Here is a 21,192-nt window from a genome sequence, read left to right on the forward strand (position 1 = left end):
CGGTCTCGGGGGTGGGGGGAGCGGCAGCTCAGTCGCGCCGGAACGCGCTTGAGGGGGTTGTTGCCAAACAGAGTGCGCATGCGTGGTGGGATGGCGGCCGCGGGCTGTTCAGGCTCTGCTCTTGCGCTCGCCGCGGGGGGTGGGGGGGCGAGAGGCGCCACGGACTCCTTCCCGGCGGGTCAGTAGACCGCCACACCGGGCCCCTGCCGCGTGGCTATGTGCTATGCTGCGCTGCAGCCCCTTCTCGACCCGAGCCTGGCTGTCTGCCCCCGTGATTACGCGCAGGGGAGAGGCTGTATGTGTCCCTGGAGCAGTTACGTCGTTGTGTCTTCCTAGGCCCTGCCGGCTGTAGAGCAGGTGTATGCGCTCGGTGGCAGCCGGGGCATGTAACGCTCTAGTAGTGAATGGGCTCAGCTTCTCCTCAGCGCCCCCTCCCCCCCCCCCCGGGCGCTGCCTGGATGCCCGTTTGTCTGTGGCCGTGCTGAACCGCCGACGTCTTTTCCCTGCTTTCTAGGCTGCAAGCCCTGGGAGCCCAAACGGCCCCCGAGTCTGCATTTGCAACTTGTGTAATTGGCTGTTGATATGGCTTATCCGTTCCCAATCTGTTTGGTACGATGGGCTCTGCTGATAGCTGGCAGCTCCATTTCCCTGGACTGCCTTTGGCATAATTGATTCACCCTGTAATTGAGTCTTAATAGATTCCATCGGTAGCTGTTCCATGTTATTAATCCCTGCTGCAGGTCATGATTGATTTATAGTAGCAGTTCACAACCTTTTTGAACGCAAAGCACCCCTCCATAACTTTTGTGACTTGAATAGCATCTGAGTTTTTTAAAATGTAAGTTGGATTACTTCCTTGCGAAGAGGCCAGGCTGTGGGGGTGAGAGGTTGGCTAGTCAGTGACAAGCTTGCACTTATCTACTTATCTCTTTACACTTTCAAGCCTTGTGGCACCCTTCAAAGGATCTGACTACCCTAAGGTACCTTAGTACCCTGGTTGAGAACCATTGATTTTTAGTATAATTGCTTCAAAGATAACTGATTTTACTGTTGAATGATATCAACAGCTGTTGCTTATCTGCTGCTTTCTTCAGTCTATGATTATATACTGTACTGGGGATTTTCCCAGGTGCTACCATCGGTGGACCTGGTGGCTCTTCTGTGGTCTGAAACCAAGGCTGCTTCCTCAGTGAAAATAGTAGTTCTGTCATTTTCATTAATATCAACGGCTTGTGAATACTGACTGTCAGGCTGAGGGCTGTCTCTTCCTTCTGTTTACTACCAGTAAATATATGGCGTGCTTCCTGTCCTTTATGCAAGGAGATGAAAAGACTGAGATTCATGAGGGACTCTCACAACATTTAGGATGGGCAGCCTACATTGGGCCAGCTCTACATTGACTCAGGCTCTCCTCCATCAGCTTCACTCTACAACAGCATCTTTCCCTGCCCTTCCTGGAGCACAGCCAGAGAGTAGGGAGAATGAAAGGCCATAACAGGAGACTGGGAAAGAACTAATCTTCATTGGAGATAAGATAGGTCAAAAAGGAAAGCGTTCAGCAATGCAAGGGCAGGAAATCAAGGAGGTAAACTCAAACCTAGCACATCATAAACAAATTGCAGTGAAGTGTCGGAGCTTGAGAAGAAACGTCAGCTGCTTATCTGCTAACATTAGGAGTCTGGGTAACCAAAGAGGAGGAATTGGAAATTCTCATTAATAAACAGAAATGTTTTTATAATAGCCTTCCTGGAACATGGTGGGATGTTTTGCATGATTAGAGTGTTACAATCACTTGTTGCATCTGGGTTAGGAAGGGTAAAGGGGATATGGCATGCTACATAAAAAAAAAATAAATAAAAACAAAACACACTTCAAGAAGGAAATGGAGAGGATTGAGAGAGTCCAAAGGAGGGCCACGCATATGATTAGAGGTATGGAGAACTGGCCATACAATGAGAGGTTGAGAGTCTTGGGTCTGTTCAGCCTGGAGAAGAGAAGACTCAGAGGGGACTTAGTGGCAGCCTATAAGTATATAAGGGGCCCACGTCAGGAACTGGGAAAACATCTCTTCACCAGGGCTCAGCCACACTAGGACTAACAGTCATAAATTGCTAGAAGATTGCTTTAGATTAAAAATAAGGAAAAACTTCTTTACAACTTGAGTGTCCAGGGTCTGGAATAGACTCCCCCCGAAGGTGGTATAATCACCTACTCTGGGTATCTTCAAAAAACATCTGGCCACACACCTTGCTGGGGTCATCTGACCCCAGCAGTCTTTCCTGCCCAAGTGCAGGGAGGCTGGACATGATCTCGAGAGATTTCTTCTACCCCCTTTCATCTATGAATCTATAAATGGCTTTTTAGCAGAGAAAGGCAGTACAAAAACCAATGACTGGGACCTGAAATGAGATCAACTCAGATTAGAAGGTGCAGATATTTTCAACAGTGAATGTGATAAACCACTGGAATGAACTCGCAAGGGGAAGGTAGGTAGTGGTGGTGCATGTCTTCATGTTGAGATTGAGTGCCTTTCTGAAATATATGCATTAGTCAGACACAAAATATAGGATCAATGCAGGGGTACGTGGATGAAATTTCACTGTTTATCATTTACAGTAGCATTACATCAGCCATAAATTCTCTGACTCTATGATCAGAGGTTTGTGCAGCTGCAGCAAACACTGGTGGCAGCAATTGGCAAATACAGACGACCATTATTTATTTATTGCTTAGATTTATATCCTGCCCTATCCAAAGGGCTCAGCGGATACTGAGCCCTTTGTTACAGTCAACTGACAAATAACTCACAGATAGGATTCCCCAAACTTGAGACCTTCAATTTTGCCCTGCCCCCATACTACCATTTTCCTGCCTAAACCCTTTTGCCACTATTTCTAAAAAGCTGGATGATGACCTCCCAACTAGCATCTTCCATGAGACCAGCCTCCTCTTACAGCATTTCTTGTTGGGTTTTTTTTAGAGAGGTCCCAGAGTAGAGATTCCCTGTAAAGCTAGATTACCCTAAAAAGTTGTTTTGCGCTGACTTACATTTGTTTTGTCAGGCTTCTCTGCACACCTCTAGGCTCTACACGTGCAATTAATGCTATTTGGCTTTACTACACAGAAGACTAATCTACTGTGCAGTAAGCGCCTGCAAGTCTAGATGGTGATGCTTTAAAGCGTCTTGTGTAGACATGGCCATTATACAGTAAAACCAACTTCAACTGGACTTTTTCCTGGCAGCTCCAGTCCTATCATCAATTAAAGTAACCAGCAAGAAAGTTCACTTTTGAGGCAAAGGGCTTCAGGCAAAGTGACCATGAGGAGAATGCATTTGGGGAGCAAAATTTTTTTTAAAGGGCTGGCATACATGGTGGTGTGATAGGAGAGAGGAGGGAAAATAGGAATGATGAGGGATGAGTGTGGTGTTCTTTTCTCAATGGCAAGCTGGCCCACAACTGGGTCCAAGGTCCTTTCCTCCTTCCTGGCAATTTCTGCTGTATGACAAAAATATGTATAATCTTCAATCCAGTCTATATGATGGGAGTCAGGAAACATATTCTCAGAATAACTATTGGATCTTTATTATGCTGAGTTAGGAATTAGCTCTGGCAGAAATAAAAAAATTGGAGTCCTTGACTGTCAGTCTCCAAGGAAAGTTTTGTTGTCTCGTCTTCTGCCATTCCTTCCAAATTATTGTGGAAACAAATGTTACTGTGAAAATGCTCAGAGCTTAAAATACTCCATCTTGCTGCATGCACCAGACCCAGCAACACTAAAAACCCACATCAGGGCTGTTTGACTTCAGGCTTGGGGCCACACACTGCAGGCCACGTGCCATGGGGGGCTGCATGATGCCCAGGCTTCTTGGGACCTCTTCCATGTAGGCAATGCAAGGCCCCTCTTGCCAACACATGGGCAACATAAGCACCTTCTTCACTGCTGCCAAAGCCCTCCAGTGCTGTGCAAGTAACCTGTCCCTGCCACCCTACTAGCAGTGTGAGCCCCTACTTTGTTGCTGCACAAGCAGCTAGAACCAATCTACCACTACTGGCATGCCAACACCTGCTGCTGGTACCATCCAAGCAGCATGAGTATGCCCTACCACCACCAGTGGGCAGTCACCCACCATGGCCAATGCAGCAGCAGGAACAATGGAGAGAGCGGTGGCCAGGCAGGAGCCTGTGGGCCAGATGTGGTTTTCAGGTCACAAGTTGGACAGCCCTGATTTACACTGAGGGAGTATAAAGGAGCCTGCAAACTGCTGGACAGCCATTTAGCTATTACAAATGTATTGTGATCCACGCATCTGTGTTACCTGGGAAAGGCATGTTTTTCTCTATAAGAAACAAGTCATCATGTGACACCATTGACTATTATGTAACATGAGATCACATACATGTGGACAGTTACCACATTAACTTATCACTCAGAGACTGAATTATCTGTGGTATGGCTGACAATCAGGGCAAAGCAATGTTAGTTCAAAAAATGAACTTGACTTTCCAAAGAACAGAGCATGTTTTCAAGACCAGTGAAAATTGCTTTATAAATGACCGGAGGGCTGAACCTCATCTAATTATGTACTCCTAGGATAAAGACAGATTGCAAGAATAAACATGGTACCAGATCTGTCCGTGAAAAAAGAGACAATCATAATGCAAAGGTATCCAGAACAGTGATGTGGTGTCACTTTGAAAGCAATCATTTTGAGGGAAAAAATGTCATTTTCAGTTACTGACGAAGTATTTAATTAAAAAATCCTACTGTATTCAAACAATGCTTAGCATTGTTAAACTATCACAATGGCTTCACTAGAATCCCCAGTTCAGGGACTCATGAGAAAGAATTCAAATATCTAACAGCTTCTTGATGCAAAACAGTTAGTTTTGAAACAGTGACAGAAGAGCTAGAAAAATAAAACAAGCAGAATGGTAAAATGTCAAACTGCTTCTCACATTGCAATAGGAGCAAATATCATGTTCCAAAAAGAAAGCAAGTTAAGTCCCAAAGGAGGCAAAGCAACATCTGTTATTTAAATGTCATCCAGGATGCTGCTGGCTGGACAAAAACAACACACCTTCATCCTATTGCTGAGAATGAGAAACATCAGAAGCAGCAAATCCAGATGCCAAAGTGCAGCTCTACCTCAGTAGCTGAACTGGCCACAGCAAAAGGAAGTTAGTATAAAAATTAGTAACAAGAACAAAAATATCCAAGATCAGTATTGCCAACCCAAGGATTTTTTTTTTGTACTGACAAATGTTTTACACAATGTAAATGTAACCCTTTTGCCAGGCCCTGCATGCTAGTAAGAGAGGATGGATTCATACATTTTTAATAGCAACTTTCTAAATCTGACTTGAGGCCCCATCCAGAAACCTAGGAAAATGAATTTTTTTCCTCCTCCATCCCTGTCTTGCCTAGTGCCTGAGACTACCAAGGGTTGAGCAGCCCTGCCTACTTCGGAAGTGAGCAGCCATTACGGGCAGGCAATGGTGGTAGGGTACAGTGGCAGCATATGGATGGTGGGGGGAGGTATGTAGGGCACTTGTCCATGTTGCGCTTTTCTTGTGTCCATGTGACAAAAATCATCATTAAGCTAGCTAAATCGCATCTGCAGATCCATGTTGTCAGCTGATTTTATCACTTTAGGGTTTTTTATCATGATCATTTAAATCACCTCCAATGTTTTATTTTTAGCTCCTGAATTTCTTCCACAACAGTCTTTATATTGTATTAATTTTTCAACATGTATCTGACTTATGGCCGAAAATGGGATTTTCCCTGCTTTCCAACAATTTCACCACCAGGTGACAGTTGGGTTCACTCTTAAATCCATGAAAATCCATGGAATTTCTCTTGCAATGATTCAACAAGACACCAGATGCTAATCTGGCACATTTTTATTGATTATTTCAGATTGTAATGAAAAATACAATTTAAAAAAATAAAGTTCCCCGTTTTCTCATGCATTTTACTTCTGGCTGGCCTTTTTCCCGCTGCTGCTTTCCCCCCTGCCGCTTATCAGAGCCAGCCAGCCCTGCAACTTTTTATCCTGCTCCTGCCAAGAATTTCAGGGAAATTAGGGGAAAATATCCTGCTCCTGCCAAGAAATTAGGGGAGGCTCCCAATGGCCACGAAGTCCTGATGAAGCGCTCCCTGCAGAATGCCAACCGGTACTTCTGATCAGATACAAGGTAGCAGTGCTCTGCTACATCTGTCCATCAGCATTCATATCCAGCCTCCTTCTGACAAAGGATCTTCAATCAAGTTCATGATTTCTTAGTTTTTTATAGACAGTTTAATTATTTTTATGGACAAGCATTTTAAGTGTTTGTAAATGTACAAGTAGTTGTCAACCCTGTTCAAGATTCAGAAATAATTAGTCCCAATTTGGGTTGTGGTTTGTGGGGTGGCGGTAGGTGTTTTTTTTTAAATCAGGGGGTTGGACTAGATGACCTGAGGTCCCTTCCAGCTCTAATTTTCTATGAAGTGTCCTGGAATTAAATGAAACCCAAGGGCGTAGAGGTAGAAGATTCTCTGTGGAAATCCCATTGTTCTTGAGCCAGCCTTTTCCCCAGCTTATGGCAAGATGGAAATTAATAAAATTAATATCTGAATGACTCCACTTCCTGTTCCTGAACCTTGCCAGGTCAGGCCACTTCCCTTGGTTACAACGCTTTTCAAGGCTCTTTGTGTCAAGCCAGTAATTCTGAAATGCAGATTCAAATTATTAGACTAATTGCTGGTTGGATAATGTGAGGCCCCTGGCTGTAGTAGCAAAAGCACAAGTTTTTATAATACCCTCTGACTGCTAGGGCCCTGCAGTCCAACCCCAAGATGCTCCTTGAGTTTCTCTCAGGTAGGGGGTTTTATCATTGTACCATTACTAATACCCACTACAAATTTCTCTGCAGAGAATAACTTGACTAGTTATGTTCAGCTAACTTTGTAAAAAGAGGTTACATTTTGGAATGGCAGGGAGCTGAGGGTTTTCTCCTCCAAAACCGTGACCTTGTCTTCCCTTTCAGTTGAAGGACCTGGAACAAGGAATGGAAAATACACTTTGTCCATTTCAAATCTAACAGCAAATGCCTGTATCCATTTATTTTTGGTATCAGGACATCTAACTAAGGTGATTTTCAGGATGAGATATGACTGTGCTCACTTTGCTCAGATAAACTTCAAGGAATAAAGAGTTTTTAATACACAGCATAACAAGGTCAGTGCCAGACCCCTTTATAATGGTTGTTTTTGACTTTATATAACATCATACTTAGCCTTGTAGAAAATCTCATCCTAGTGGGGTCAGGAATCTGATCTGGCCAAATGGAAAGTAAATGCTGTTGTCTAATCTCATGAGATTCTCCCTGTGATTTCAGACAGAATGGCTGCTTCTCAAACACAGGCCTGAACCTGGACTGCCCCAATCCATTGGATGATCTCCTGCCAGGACTTTGATTGCTTCAAGGTCAGGGTTTAGCATCAGGGCCTCCCCATATAATTATGGCATTGGAATATGAATCCATAATCTATTCCAAGCCCATTTTGTGTCCATGCAGTATTTCTTATGGTGACCTTCCCCCATGGGTGAATGGTGCCTCCTGAGTCTGGGATGGGGTACCAGATCACCAACTGGGGGGGGGGTCCCCCAGCAGTGTTGGGTTTCCAGGGGGTGGACATGCACCTGTGTGCACCCCCTACGCATTGCTAATGACTTCCCCTCTCTCCAAGGAGGGCTGGAAATCTCCATCTCTTTTCCCCTCCAGATCTGACCTCCATAACTCACCAACCCTTTAGATTTCTCACTCAAAACCAAAACTTATGATCTGCTCTCAAACATTGAGGGCAGTCTCATTTCACTCATCCACCATAACTCCCAAAACAAGTCCTCAAGCATCATCCTCCCTAACCCTCATTTGGAGTGGGAAGAGGCAGCCCACATATTCACTCCAGGAACTGCCAGATGAGAGAGACTTCTTCATTTAATTGGGAAAATTATAGCTACTGCACTTCAAAAAAACAGTTACTATGACTAAAGGATACCCTGCTTTCTATTCCCAGTCCTATGCCTTCATACATCTCCTGACTTGGGTCCAGTGTAACACCAGGGAAAACCTAGATAGTCCAGTTCCAATGCCCATCATGAAACACATTCTTCAATCCACAGCTGCACTGAAATTAGTATTGAAATTGTGGAGGGTCCTGATACAATTCCCCAATCCCACTGAGGTATCTCTCTACATATAAATGTCATTTTTGTTGTATGCATGTGAATAATCTTTTTATTTCTTGTTTGTGCAGTACCTTGTACCACAGGTGCTGGTACAAGAGTATGGCTCCTATGCTCTATGATATACAATAAAATAATCAAAACAAATGACTGAGATATAAACATTTCCATCTCCCATTCCAGAACCTATGTGCCTTCCATGTTCTTATTTAAAGCTAAGCAGAGGCTTTATTTTATGAAGCATACACAGAAAACATCCAGGAAATTGACCTCCTCCTCACTGACTGGTGTCCCATTTTTTTCAGGCCCTGTGAAGCTGAAAATTGATAACTTTCATTATTTCTCCCAATGTTTCCCTTCCGGACTTTCTGATAGCAACTATGGGGAAGGTTTTCATTTCTTATCGGAGCTATTAATAAGATAAGAAAGGCTCTGCCATAATGGTATATAAGGAGCAGCACACAAGTCAGTGCACTCACTCCTTGCTTTACCAGTGGGTTGGACAGGAAGACGCATCATGAAGTGGCTTCTACTCCTGAGCTTGGTGGCGCTGTCCCAATGCCTGGTGACAAAGTGAGTATTGGGGAAGTGACTGTGGGCTGCTGGCTCAGCTCTCTGCCCAGCACTACAGGAATATAGGAACTCATAAAACATCTTCTCTCTCCCTCTGATCTATTATCCATCCTTGAATGGGTAGTAGATGGGACATTATCCTTTAGCCTTGCAAAGCACTGTACTTGAGGAAGGATGAGGTTGTGCCCCAGACACTGGGGACTCTGATCCCAACTCCCCAGAGGCTCTTGGTATATCTTTGTACAAGTCACTGCCCCTCTGTCCTCTCTAGGTAAGTGGGATGTTAGGGACTGAGCAGTTTCTCTCTGTTCCCTTGTTCTTTAGGGTCCCCCTGAGGAAAGGGAAATCCATGAGGCAGAGTCTTAAGGAACATGGCAAGCTTCAAGATTATCTGAAGAATCATCCACGCAACCTGGGCTCCAAGTATTTTCCCAACATCATCAGTGAGGATGCCACTGAGCCCATGACAAACTACATGGATGTGAGTATGGCAAAGCTGTATGGCTGCACTATTCAGCCCCTCTTGCCAGCTATAGGCAGCAAGTGGCAGACTAGGACAGCATCCCATGTTGGCATGGAAGTTGCTTGAATCAGTCAACTTCTCTTCTCAGAAGACAAATTCTGGTACATTCACCTTTACTCCCACCCATTCCTGTGAACCGCTGAGCCTGCTGGTGCCCAGCTCCAGACTCCAAAATGCCACAAGCCTTCCTGCAACTGTTCAGTTCTCCCTGACTCTGTATAGCCTCTCCAATCTTCTGATAACCCCTCATCTCTTTGACTTCTGAAGTTGCCTTAACCCATTTCCTCACCTGAGTGCTTCCAACCAATCCAGGGACAAGCCCAGTCCTGCACTATGTGCCCCATGGTATTTAGAAAGGGAAGAAGTAAGGCACTCAGCATAGAACACCCACAAGTTTGCTGGGTTTACCTACTCTCAGCATGCACTCACACAGGCAGAGCCTGATGGGGACTAAGGTTCTCAGTGTTGGACTGTCAGCAACTACTAGAAACAGATCTGGACAATGCAGTGCCAGAGAAATGGCAGCTCAGACTTTGTCCGTTTCAAAAACTCCTTACCTTAGACCCCCAGACAGTGTAAATCATAGTTTCATAGTTGGTAGGGCTGGGAGGGACCTGAGCAGATCATCTAGTCTGACCCCCTGCCATGGCAGGAAAGAGTACTGGGGTCAAATGACCCCAGCAAGGTGTTCATCTAGCCTCCTCTTAAAGACCCCCAGGGTAGGAGCCATCACCACTTCCCTTGGAAGTTGGTTCCAGATCCTAGCTGCCCTGACTGTAAAGTAGCGCCTCCTGATGCTTAGTCTAAATCTACCTTCTGCCAGCTTGTGACCGTTATTTCTAGTCACTCCTGGTAGTGCTCAGGGGAACAGGGACTCTCCCAGTGCCTGCTGGTCCCTCGTGACTAGTTTGTAAATGGCCACTAGATCCACCCCTCAGCCTTCTCTTGTGGAGGCTGAACAGGTTCAGGTCCCTTAGCCTCTCCTCGTATGGCCTGCCCTGCTGACTCCTGATCATGCAGGTGGCCCTCGTCTGGACCCTCTCCATGTTGTCCACATCCCTCCTGAAGTGCGGCGCCCAGAACTGGACGCAGTACTCCAACTGTAGCCTAACCAGTGTCGCATAGAGGGGGAGGATCACCTCCTTGGACCTGCTCGAGATGCATCTGTGGATGCATGACAAGGTACGGTTAGCCTTCCTGACCGCGTCTGCACACTGTCAGCCCATGTTCATTTTGGCATCAATAATGACTCCAAGATCTTCTTCTGCCTCTGCAGAAATCAGATAGGGAAGAAACTCCTGGTTGTCCCTGTAGAGGCTATGACTCCTGGATGGCAATGTTTTCCTCCTACTAACATATGCCTCTCTTGCTTTTACAGATGGAGTATTATGGGACCATCTCTATTGGCACCCCAGCCCAGCAGTTCACCGTCCTCTTTGACACTGGCTCCTCCAACCTGTGGGTGCCCTCTGTGTACTGCTCCAGCCCGGCCTGCAGTAAGTCACTTGCAAAACCTCTGGAGAACTGTCTGTCTCTACTGTGCTCCCACAGGCTGTGCCACGTCAAAGATCAACTCAGCCCAAGGTGGTCCGTGCTGGGACATTTCCCCATGCAAGCATGTTCCATATTACAGTATCCTATAGGGCATGGACTTTCCAGAAACAAGCTAGAAGAGAGTTTCCTGTGGAGATCAGAAACAGGTGTCATCCTCAAGTAAAACTAGGCATCCTTTGATGATGAGCTGCAGTTTTGTCCTGTCTGTCTAGATCACCCCCAGGCTATGCGCCTATGACTGATATCAGCTGGACCCCCCCAAAAAAAGATCCATCAGGATGAGTAAGATGGGGAGAGACCAATATGACATTCTCCATGGGCATTCCAGGCATGCTGGGAAGCCCACTTCTTTGAGCCAGCATGTGGGGAGTGCTGATGTATCCTGGGTCAGGGCTGTCTGCTTTGTGAAGGGTGTGAGATCCTGGTGGAGGCCTGCAGCTTGATCAGTTGATTTGGTAGTGATGGAGGGGGCCTGTGAAGCAGTTTAGACTTTGTCAGCCCTTGTGCAATGGTGAGGGTGCCTGGCAACTCACACATGTGGTGATCTCTCTGACATAGAATTACAGAATCATAGAAAATTAGGGTTGGAAGGAACCTCAGGAGGTCATCTAGTCCAATCTCCTGCTCAAAACAGGGCCATCTGCAACCTACATGAAGCAGGTAACAAGGCCCCATTCAGTAACACTAGAAAACCTGCCTCATTTGGTGCCAAGGATGAAACTTCCTCCCAGCAGAGCAAGGAGTGAGAAGCCCAATCCAGATCAAAGAGCCCGATAGAAAAGACTTCCTTCTTGTAGAATGTGCTGGCAGTGTATTGTGCCCAGAACAGCATTCAGCAGAGACTGTAACCATGAGCACACGTTTTCATGCCTGCCTTGGGTGGCAAAATATTAAACACCCTCATCGCCCAGTTCTTCCAGCAGTTAACACTGCCTTGTCCTTAGCTCCAGGAGGGACCAGTGTGTAATCATCCAATTCTTCTCTCCTTGCAGGCAATCACAATCAATTCAACCCACAGGATTCCTCTACATACCAGGCCACCAGCCAAAGCATCTCCATCCAGTATGGCACTGGCAGCATGACTGGTTTCCTGGCCTATGACACTGTTGAGGTAAATGATAAGGAAGGGTTTAAGTACCTCAGCCAAGGATAGGGATTGGTGAGGAGCACCTGAGGTGTGGAACCAAAAGAATGGCAGAGAGAGAGAGGGAGGGTAGGGACAGGATGAAGCCAGAGAATGAGTGTTGGAGAAAGAGAGCCAGGGATCATTGTGTTTTGCCTACTTTTGCCCACTTAGTTACCTTTTCCCTCATAAGCACAGGGCATATTAGGAGCAGGGAGTTGTGGTGACTGGGCCAGGAAAGAAATCACAGACATGGCAACTATTCCATATCCCAAGAGTTGTGTGCCATGTTGGTTACAGTAAATTTAAAGATACAGGAAGATGGGCACACTTCCCTCCAGCTTTTGCAGCCCCCATGTTCTGCAAGTTCCCCAGAAAAATGTCAAGCCAGCCCATAAAACCATTAGGACTATGAAACCCCTTAGCATGTAAAACCCCTACTCCTTATTTCTAGTGCCCTCTACTGCTGTGGACACCCATCACAGGCAGTATCCTAGTAGACTCTGGCACTTTCTTGATTCTGGAGCCTGAGCTATAGACTGGGCCAGGCCCCATGCTGCAAAATAGAATCCTGTACCCCTGGAGGCTTCCCCAACTGTGCCTCAAGCCACCTAGTTCCCACTAGACCCTCATTCTTCCTTCTAAGGATTGAACCTTCATTTATATTTCCTGGTTTTAAGAAGTTTAAAGTCAAGATCCCTTCAGGGCTCTTGCAGATCCAGACTCATATGATGAAGTGAAGAGAGCCGTTAATAGAGTTCCCCTTCTGATTCTCCCAGACACAGGGGATCAGCTGTCTCTCCCCTCTGTCTCTGCCACTCGCTGTCATGCTCTAGTGTCCTATTGCTTTCATTTCTACAGCCTCAAACTCCTTTCTCCTCCCCTGCCACCCATTCCCAGGAATACTGTTCTTTGAACCATGTCCTTGTCATTGTTTTGAAGCCCCTGCTAACTATCCTCCCTCTGTTCCCTGTCCTCTTCCAACCTGCAACACTATATAGCCTCCTGGTTCTTATCTGAAACAGCTTTATACATCTGCAACATTTGCTTTATGCAGATACTGTATCCTACAATCACACTGGGGCATGTATGTTTAGCACATTTCAGTCTAGTGCTAACTTTTTCCTCCAATATGGCTTTTGGTATTCTGCCTCCAGCACAAAAGAGGCAGTGAGTCCCACACACCAGCTGAGATAAACTCTACTGACAGGGAGCACCTGAGGGAGGATTAGAAAGGGGTGCACAATCTTTTGAAGCTGCATTCTCACAGAGCTGTGTCTTGGGGTCTCTTGCTCAGAAGGACCCAAAATTTGGATCACAGCCCATGGAGCACCCCCCAAAGCAAATTAAAGAGAATCCAAGTAAGTGCATGAATATTAGAGCACTTAAGTTACCCACACAACAGAAAGGTCTTCTCTGCCTTAACAAGAAACAGTAAATACTTATTTTGTGGAGAGCAGAATGGAGGAAATAGTAGCTTCTGAGATAAGGCAGAGAACTCCCCATCTTGCAAGGCCCCATAAGGAATGGACAGCTCTTCCCAGGAGGTGGTTTGTGTCTTATCCTCCCCATCTCTCCCACAAGGTCGGAAGCATTCAGGTGGTCAACCAGATCTTCGGTGTGAGCGAGACTGAGCCCGGCACCTTCCTTGAATATGCACCCTTTGATGGGATCCTGGGTCTAGCCTTCCCCAGCATTTCTTCCTCTGGAGCCACCCCCGTCTTTGACAACGTGATGAGCCAAAACTTGGTGTCCCAGGACCTCTTCTCTGTCTACCTGAGCTCGTAAGTCAGGACTGGAGATAGCTTCTCTGCCAGAAGTGAGATTTGTAATTGTGTAGATCCTGTCAGAAAAAGGAAGTCAGAGGTTTCCTTCAGAAAGTACACAATGCAAGCAGCTCTGAGGTGGAATGTGTCAGTTCCTCTCATAGGGGCAAAGCACACTGTTGGCAGTGGAAGTTAATGCCTACAATGACAAACTAATAATATTTACAATGAAAAGCAAAGATGGGAGTTTCCTTAAGGAAGAATCTAGTTTTAGACCTGGCCAGTTTTGTTTCGTGGCAAATTTAGACTTTCTGGCAAAAAATTCCAAACCAAAACATTTTCATTTGAAAATGCTGTCATACTGCTGCATAGTAATTGTAGTTTGGATGCCTTGTACCCTCATTTTTGTGTATCAGTTGCTCTCCATTGTTGGGTTAAATCTTCCAAAGTGTGACATTACTTCCCCTCGTGGAAAAATAAGGCAATAGCATAATGGGAGACTGTAGTTAAGGTGCAGAATGGGAAATAGTCAGCCCCACCTACTGAAAAGGGTAGGGGAAGAAAAAAACGAATATACAACTCTAATGAGCCATCATTGTGGCATATCTGAATCAAAACACCTTAGGTTGGTGACAAAATAGTTTTCCATGGTTTATTATTTGGGGCTGGTGAGGGAATGCCCTATGAAAGATGGACATTTTCCTTCTAGTAATACTGTTCATGTCAAAACTCTGTGTTATCTCAGAAGAACAATGTACATGGAAAGTGCTTCCCTAGCTCTAGCAGTTCCCCAGGATGGAATTTGGTCAGTATACTGGTCATTCCCCCATGCCTGTGGAAGGTCTATGCAATAGTTAATTCAGAGCATCATGGTCTATTTCTTTTATGTGACCACAGTAAAGAAAAGCCTCACAGGCTTGCCTGATGCTATCCTAAGTCACTGATGTACTGACTCTGAGAGGCAGAAGTACTCCCATATCAAACCCAGCATCTCTGCAGCGGTTAACACCAAACTTAGCCATCTGGTCAGGATTAACTTTGAGGGAGATCACATACTATATCACCAGCACCACAGGCTGTAAAAGTTGCATGTCTTCCATTCAATCAGTGGTGGGGCCCAACAACTTTTTCTCTTGAGATCTGGAAAGATCTCACTTTAGGGCAACATTAGTGTTCCTACTAGGAGCAAAGCTGCAGATTCTTGGCTAAAGGGTCTTGCCTGTCTGCTCAGAGGCAGATTGATAGCCATATCTGGGGTCAGGAAGAAATTTTACCCCATACTCAGATTTGTAAAAACTGTGGGGGTTATTGTCCTGCTCTATAGTGAGGTTGTGGCCCTCTGCCTGGGACCTCTTGAGTGCATAACGACAACATTTTATAGAAACAAGACTTTGGCTGCCATGATTTCCCTCCTTTAACCCTGGCAGGTTAGGGTGTTAGGTCTGTGTTGTGCCAAGGTTGGCAGTCATCATATATAGAGTTTAATTATGGATTGTATAGAATGGTTTGAATACAGATGATCCTGCCTCGGGCAGGGGAGTGGACTAGGTGACCTTTTGCGGTCTCTACTAGCTCTACTCCTTTATGACTCAAAGCAAGAATGTATCCTCAACTGCAGCACCCCTGTCCCCTACCATCATGCCCTGTTTTCACATGAGATGATGATGTGCTCACCTCCACTGTCAAGTGCCCTATTCTGACTTTGTTGCAGCACTCCACTGCCCTGGTTCTTCTTTAACAGGCCAGGCATTTGCCATTGTCTCTGTAACCAGACCCTCCCTTAACTGCATGACTCTCCCCTAACCTTTCTCTAGTAATGATGAGGAAGGGAGCTTTGTCATGTTCGGAGGCATCGACCAATCTTACTACTCTGGGAGCCTGAACTGGATTCCTCTGTCTGCTGAAACCTATTGGCAAATCACTGTGGACAGGTAACTCCCACCGCTTGGTCCTTCCCACTCACTGAGTCCCCTGGGGTTTTTGGAAACAACAAGTAAATAGGCATGAGTTGCTTCTGGGAGACAGAGGGAGCTCCATGTATGGAGCTCAAACAAGGGGAGAGACAGAAAAAGCATAGCAGCAAAGGTCTCTGGGCAGAAGGCTGTCCAGCTAGAAGGGTAGGCCAGTGACCCAAACCTCGTTCACGCAAGGAGCCCACTCTGATTTGCCCAAATTTCTGTAGCAATAGACAGAGTCCAGGCTAGTTACAGAATCCACCTACACCTGCTTGCAACCCCTTTTCAGTCTCAGAATGTGGAAGGACAAGGAGCAAGAGCCAAAAGCAAAGCAAGAAGTCTAGGATGAGAAAGCAAGAGAAAGTTCTTGCAGACAGAGCCAAGGGACAGCTCCCTCCAACTGGACTCATTAAAGGCTGAGGGGGCATGAGATCAGAAGTCTTGTGGGGGGTGTTCACCTGACTTCTTTTCTTGCAGCATCACCATGGGCGGCCAGGCCGTCGCTTGTACCTCTGGCTGCCAGGCTATTATTGACACTGGCACCTCTCTGCTGGCTGGGCCCCCTAGTGCCATTTCTAACATCCAGAGCACCATCGGTGCCACCCAGGACTCCAATGGCCAGGTTAGTGCAGTGGGGAGGGGTGGATATAGACAGAGGGCTTTGCTATGCACAGATGTAACTGAGCCCCCTGGATCTATGGGAATTTGCTTCCCTGTGCACCTGACCACAGGATGCCATCCCTTCATCACTTACTCTGACATTTCCAGCATCCTGTGTGAGTCACCCATGTGAGCAGAGGACAAGCTTCTGCATCTCTGATGAAAGCCAGGTCATGGTCAGTGGCTCACAAGTCTCCTGTCTCTGAGCTGACAAAGCCAGTCCATTAGCTCTGGCCACAGAGGGTTTTAGACTCTGGTGCCAGGATCACTCCTTAGAAGTGATTTCATCTGGTCATTATCCATGATCCTTCTATCTCACCCACACCCTATTTCTAGCCTTGTGCCTCCTCCCTCGGCCTGATGGCACTCACAGGGGATTTTATTGACTTATCCTTTTCTCTGTTCATTGTCTTCCTCCCTGCAGTACGTCATTAGCTGCAGTGCCATTGACAGCCTGCCCAGCATCATCTTCACCATCAATGGCATTGAGCTCTCTGTGCCTGCCAGTGCCTACATCATTGAGGTGAGTTTCCTATGCAGAAAGCCACCTTGCGGTTTCCTCATGAGGGTTTGTGCTTCAGATGGTTGTGCTGAGCACACAGGTACCTGCCCCCTGGAAATATATATCATAGGGCTTCAGGAGCAGCACTGAGATACAGTTCAGGGTCTGCCCTAAGTGCCAGGGATACACTGAGCCTTTCCCACAGAGGGGTTTGTAAGGAGAAAGGGTCAGAAGCAAGGAAGCCCAGAATGAAGGTGATGTCAAAGAAGCTGACAGAGTCAGCCCCTAGAGCTTCTTTTCTCATGACATCACCAAGGTGGAGGGCTTAGTGGGATGTTATAGGTGTTAAACAAACAACTACCCCAGCTGGAAAACTAGATTAAGCATTGTCACCCCCTTGTGCTCCACAAGTGTATATTGGGAAAGGCTGGAGATGCCTTCTCCATAATAAAAGCATTCTCCCCACTGTAATGAAAGAATGGAACTATTGTAACAGCTCCCAGGAACACTATCTGGTTGGGTGAGGAAAGGCTGTACCGACCAGCACCATTGTCTTCACCCTCCAGCCTCACCTTAGACATCCCCCATCCATGCCATTGCCCAGTCCCAATGGATGTCTTATGAAACAGCACAAGTGCAGACACATCCAGTTCACCTGGAGTGCTAAATCAGGGGGTTGGTGGATCTCAAGCTCGATGCTCACCTTGCATTTTTTTCTGATGCAGTCACAAGGCAGTTGCGCAAGTGGCTTTGAAGGTATTGACATCCCCACCAATTCTGGAGAGCTCTGGATCCTTGGCGATGTCTTCATCCGCCTGTACTACGCTGTCTTCGACAGAGCTAACAACCAGATAGGCTTGGCTCCCATAGCCTGAGCACACAATTCTTTCCTTTGGAAAAGTGCCAGAGTATTGACCCTGTACAGTTTCCACTTCTCTGGAGCCTCAACACAGTCTATCAGTCAGGCTATCCCGCACCTTATTGCTAGTTCAATGTCTCCAAGCTTTTCTACACCCCTGACTCACCCTTTCCTCCTGTAACAATGACAGCAACAGAATAAAGCAGTATAAAATCATTGGCATGCCTCTTTGGTCTCTAACAGATTGCATATAGTCCCTGCCTGCACTCTACTGAAGAAGTATGGGATACACGTCCTTGTCTTCCAGTGTGAGGATTACTTCTTAATTGATCCTCCTCTGTTATTTCAGCCCAGGCTCCATGCATGCACAGTTCTGTCTATGCTCCTCAGTCCCATCTTGTAGCTTTACCTTTTTTATTCCTGTCTTGCTGTACCCCAGTGGCCTCTGCCAGTGCCTCTCAGCCATATTCTGTGGGTGGGGTTAGTTCCTGACACAACACAATCCAACAAGCACAGGACAGTTGTAGATTTGCCATATGGCCCTGTACTACAGAAGGCCCCATTCATCATGAACAGGACATGTGCAGTGTCTTGCCAGTTGCTTCTGGTTTGAGCTACATAGTTTCCCAGCTCACCAGCCCAGGGCCCATTGGATGCTCCCTGGCTCCAGTGATCTACATATTCTTACATGTCTTCATCCAGCTGTCTAGCACTCAAGGGGCTGGAAGGTGCTCTGAGGCTAGGAGAGGATACATTCTTTATTGCCCCTCCTAGTGCACAGGTGGGCACAAGCTGGATCAGGGGGTTGGCGTGGGAGGTGGATTCAGTGCAGTTTGAGCTGATGCTACTAGGGGCTGCTAGAGCTGGGAAACAAATTTGGGACTTAATTTTCATGTCACTTTACAGACTAATTACCACACCCCATCAGACATGGAGTGCAGGGTGGCCAAGGTCTCCCATGACTGGTCCCTGCTGCATTGAGAAAACCCCAATACTAACGGTCTTAAAGCATCCAAAACTCAGTGAAATCCTTCATCTGATGAGGCTTTCTGTGCCTGGAAGCGTAATTATACATTTCTGTGGAAGGAGGGGTCTTTACACTCCTGGTCCTGGGCTATGACACTGGACTGAGTCTTAAGACACCTTGGTTCAGGTCTTGACTCTATTACAAACTCTTCTGGTGGCCTTGAGCACCTCACTGCACCTGCTTGTGTCTCTAGCCTGCCTGTGCATTCGTGGAATAGGGACAGATAATAACCCTTATCCTCCACACTTCTTCCTGTTTTGATCAAGGGCTCTTAGCAGCAAGGTGATCTCTTCTGGCACAAGGGATGTAGTGGGAACACTGGGTACATCCATAGCACAAATAACAACTCACAGGGTGAGCCTACATGAGACACTTTATGTGAAGCAGTGTAATTTACTGCACAGTAAGCGTTGACATCTACATGTGCACATGCTTACTGCACAGTAAACTTTGCTACTTGTGAGAAAATTTGCTACCTGCAAATTCAAGTAGCAAATTTACTCATAAGTAGTAACTGCACAGTAGCACATATGTAGAAGCTAACCAGGAGCAAATTTGCTCCCAGTCAGCCCTACCACTACCGCAGTGAAGTGTTGCTGGGGGAAGGCCCCTCAGGGCACCAGCAGCCCATCCCACTGAGCTCCCTGCTCCCAGCCTCCACCAGCAGCTCGGGGAGCCCAGGCCACTGCCTGCCCTGACAGCTGCACAATCACAGCCCCAGCCATGAGGCACAGCCAACCATGTCACTGCCAGCTACCAGCAGCGCCAGCTCCTCCCCAGGAGTGGGCCCTGCCTGGGCACCTGCACACTGTGCCCTACCATCCAATAAGTCCACCAGGAGCCACATGCCATCGCCGCCAGCTGGAACCAACCAAAGCCACCAGGCACACCAGCCCCACCTACATGGTAAGCCCTGCACTGTGGGGAGGGCCCTCCCTGGCTCCAGACCCTTCTCCTGATCTGGTTGGTAATGGCCACAAAGGACTGTACAGCAGATGCACAGATGTGGTGGGTGGAGGACATTGCCTGCCAGGATGCACGGTGGGCAAAGAACATGACTGCCAAGGACATGTGGGACCAGGAATTCAGACAACAGCTCCTGGCCCTGGAGTGGGAGCACATGGAGGCCCTGCAGGAGCAGGGCGCACTCATAGCCAGAGAAGTGGAAGCTATGAAAGAGGACCACCAGGTGCTAGACACCATCCTGGCCTTGGCACTCACCTTTGTGCTTTGCACTGCCCACTGCCTAGTCCAGCCTGCCCCGTGACAGCCTCCTGCTGCCCAGCAGCAGACACCTCCATAGCCCTGACTCCCTCCCCGGGTCCCCCACCTGGGCCCAGATCTGCTGTTCACCTTGGCTTCATGAAGCTGGCACTGCCTGCAGCAGAACCAGGACCCCATGCCAGCCCTGCTGGTCCTGGCCACCAGCTGCCAGAGAGGGAGCCGCCCATTCCAGGGAAGAAGCAGCCACTGTCACCCATGGGAAAGCCCCATCCCGCCCCCTGTCAAGCTCACTGTGGTATGCGCACCACTGTACTGGGGCGCTGGCCACCTGTCCCCAGGCTCCACCCCCTAGGCATCACCATCCCATGGCCACACACCCTGGGAGGGCATGCATACAACCACAATGTTTCACTTGTAAGTAGTTTGCATAGGGAAGAAGGTGTTTCGTGGGTGGTGGATGGGGTGGGTGGTGGAGGGGCTCTCGTGTTGGGCAGGGAGTGGCGAGAGGGAGTCTGCTTGTTGTGAGGGCAGTGGAGTGGTTTGCAGAGAACCGTCTGCAGTGAGCGTGGTGCTGGGGGTGGGTGGTGGGGGCGGTTCTGGGGGCAGCTGTCCAAGCGGGCTACAGTGGGGAATGCAGGAGGAGGTTGTCGGCTAGTGCCTCTTGCATCTGGTGCCCTGGCCCCCAGTGATAGGTGTGCAACTCACCTGCGACCTCAGTAGTGGGGGCCAGCAGGGCCAGCACCTTGGTCAGCAGAAGCCTGGGGTACTCAGCATCATTTCCAGAGGCAGGGGCTGGAGCAGCCATGGCACAGAGGACCACTGGAGAGCCATTGCAAGAGGACCACTGTGTGCTGGCCCTGGCCTCTGTGCACTGCTCCTGGCCAGAAAAGCAGCAGGCCAGGGAGCAGAGAGCAGGGCTGCCTTGAAAAGGTGGCTGCCAACTGCTAGCAGCCCATCCAGAGCCTGGAGCTCCCTCTTGTGGCAGCAGGAGCCCATTGCAGGCTGTAGGAAGTGGGAACAGTTTGCTGCTAAGAGCACCAAATCTGCCGCCACATCCCTGCATGTGTAGATGCCTGTCTAGGACCAGTAAACTGGTCCTGGATCAAATGTACATTCGTAGATTCATAGATGTTAGGGTCGGAAGGGACCTCAATAGATCATCAAGTCCGACCCCCTGCATAGGCAGGAAA

The 21,192-nt window shown here is 47.6% G+C and overlaps 1 protein-coding gene across 3 annotated transcripts; it reads left to right on the forward strand.

Annotated features, from left to right (window-relative positions):
• The first annotated feature begins 71 nt into the window (after positions 1 to 71).
• Positions 72 to 17,967, forward strand: LOC102563341 (pepsin A). 3 transcript variants are annotated; one of them, XM_019485282.2, is made up of 11 exons: positions 72 to 7,225; positions 7,386 to 7,474; positions 8,542 to 8,809; positions 9,134 to 9,290; positions 10,711 to 10,828; positions 11,879 to 11,997; positions 13,594 to 13,793; positions 15,590 to 15,706; positions 16,208 to 16,352; positions 16,815 to 16,913; positions 17,618 to 17,967. In XM_019485282.2, exons 3-11 carry the CDS (start codon positions 8,754 to 8,756, stop codon positions 17,765 to 17,767), a joined length of 1,161 nt encoding a protein of 386 aa, XP_019340827.1. In that variant the 5' UTR covers positions 72 to 7,225; positions 7,386 to 7,474; positions 8,542 to 8,753; the 3' UTR covers positions 17,768 to 17,967. The 3 variants fall into 3 exon arrangements, with proteins under 3 accessions (XP_019340827.1, XP_019340829.1, XP_019340828.1); XM_019485284.2 differs by lacking the exon at positions 8,542 to 8,809 and having other exon boundaries at positions 72 to 7,474; XM_019485283.2 differs by lacking the exons at positions 72 to 7,225; positions 7,386 to 7,474 and having other exon boundaries at positions 7,504 to 8,809.
• Positions 17,968 to 21,192: the final 3,225 nt, after the last annotated feature.

The sequence above is a fragment of the Alligator mississippiensis genome, chromosome 2 (assembly GCF_030867095.1).
Source record: "Alligator mississippiensis isolate rAllMis1 chromosome 2, rAllMis1, whole genome shotgun sequence".
Taxonomy (NCBI): Eukaryota; Metazoa; Chordata; order Crocodylia; family Alligatoridae; genus Alligator; species Alligator mississippiensis.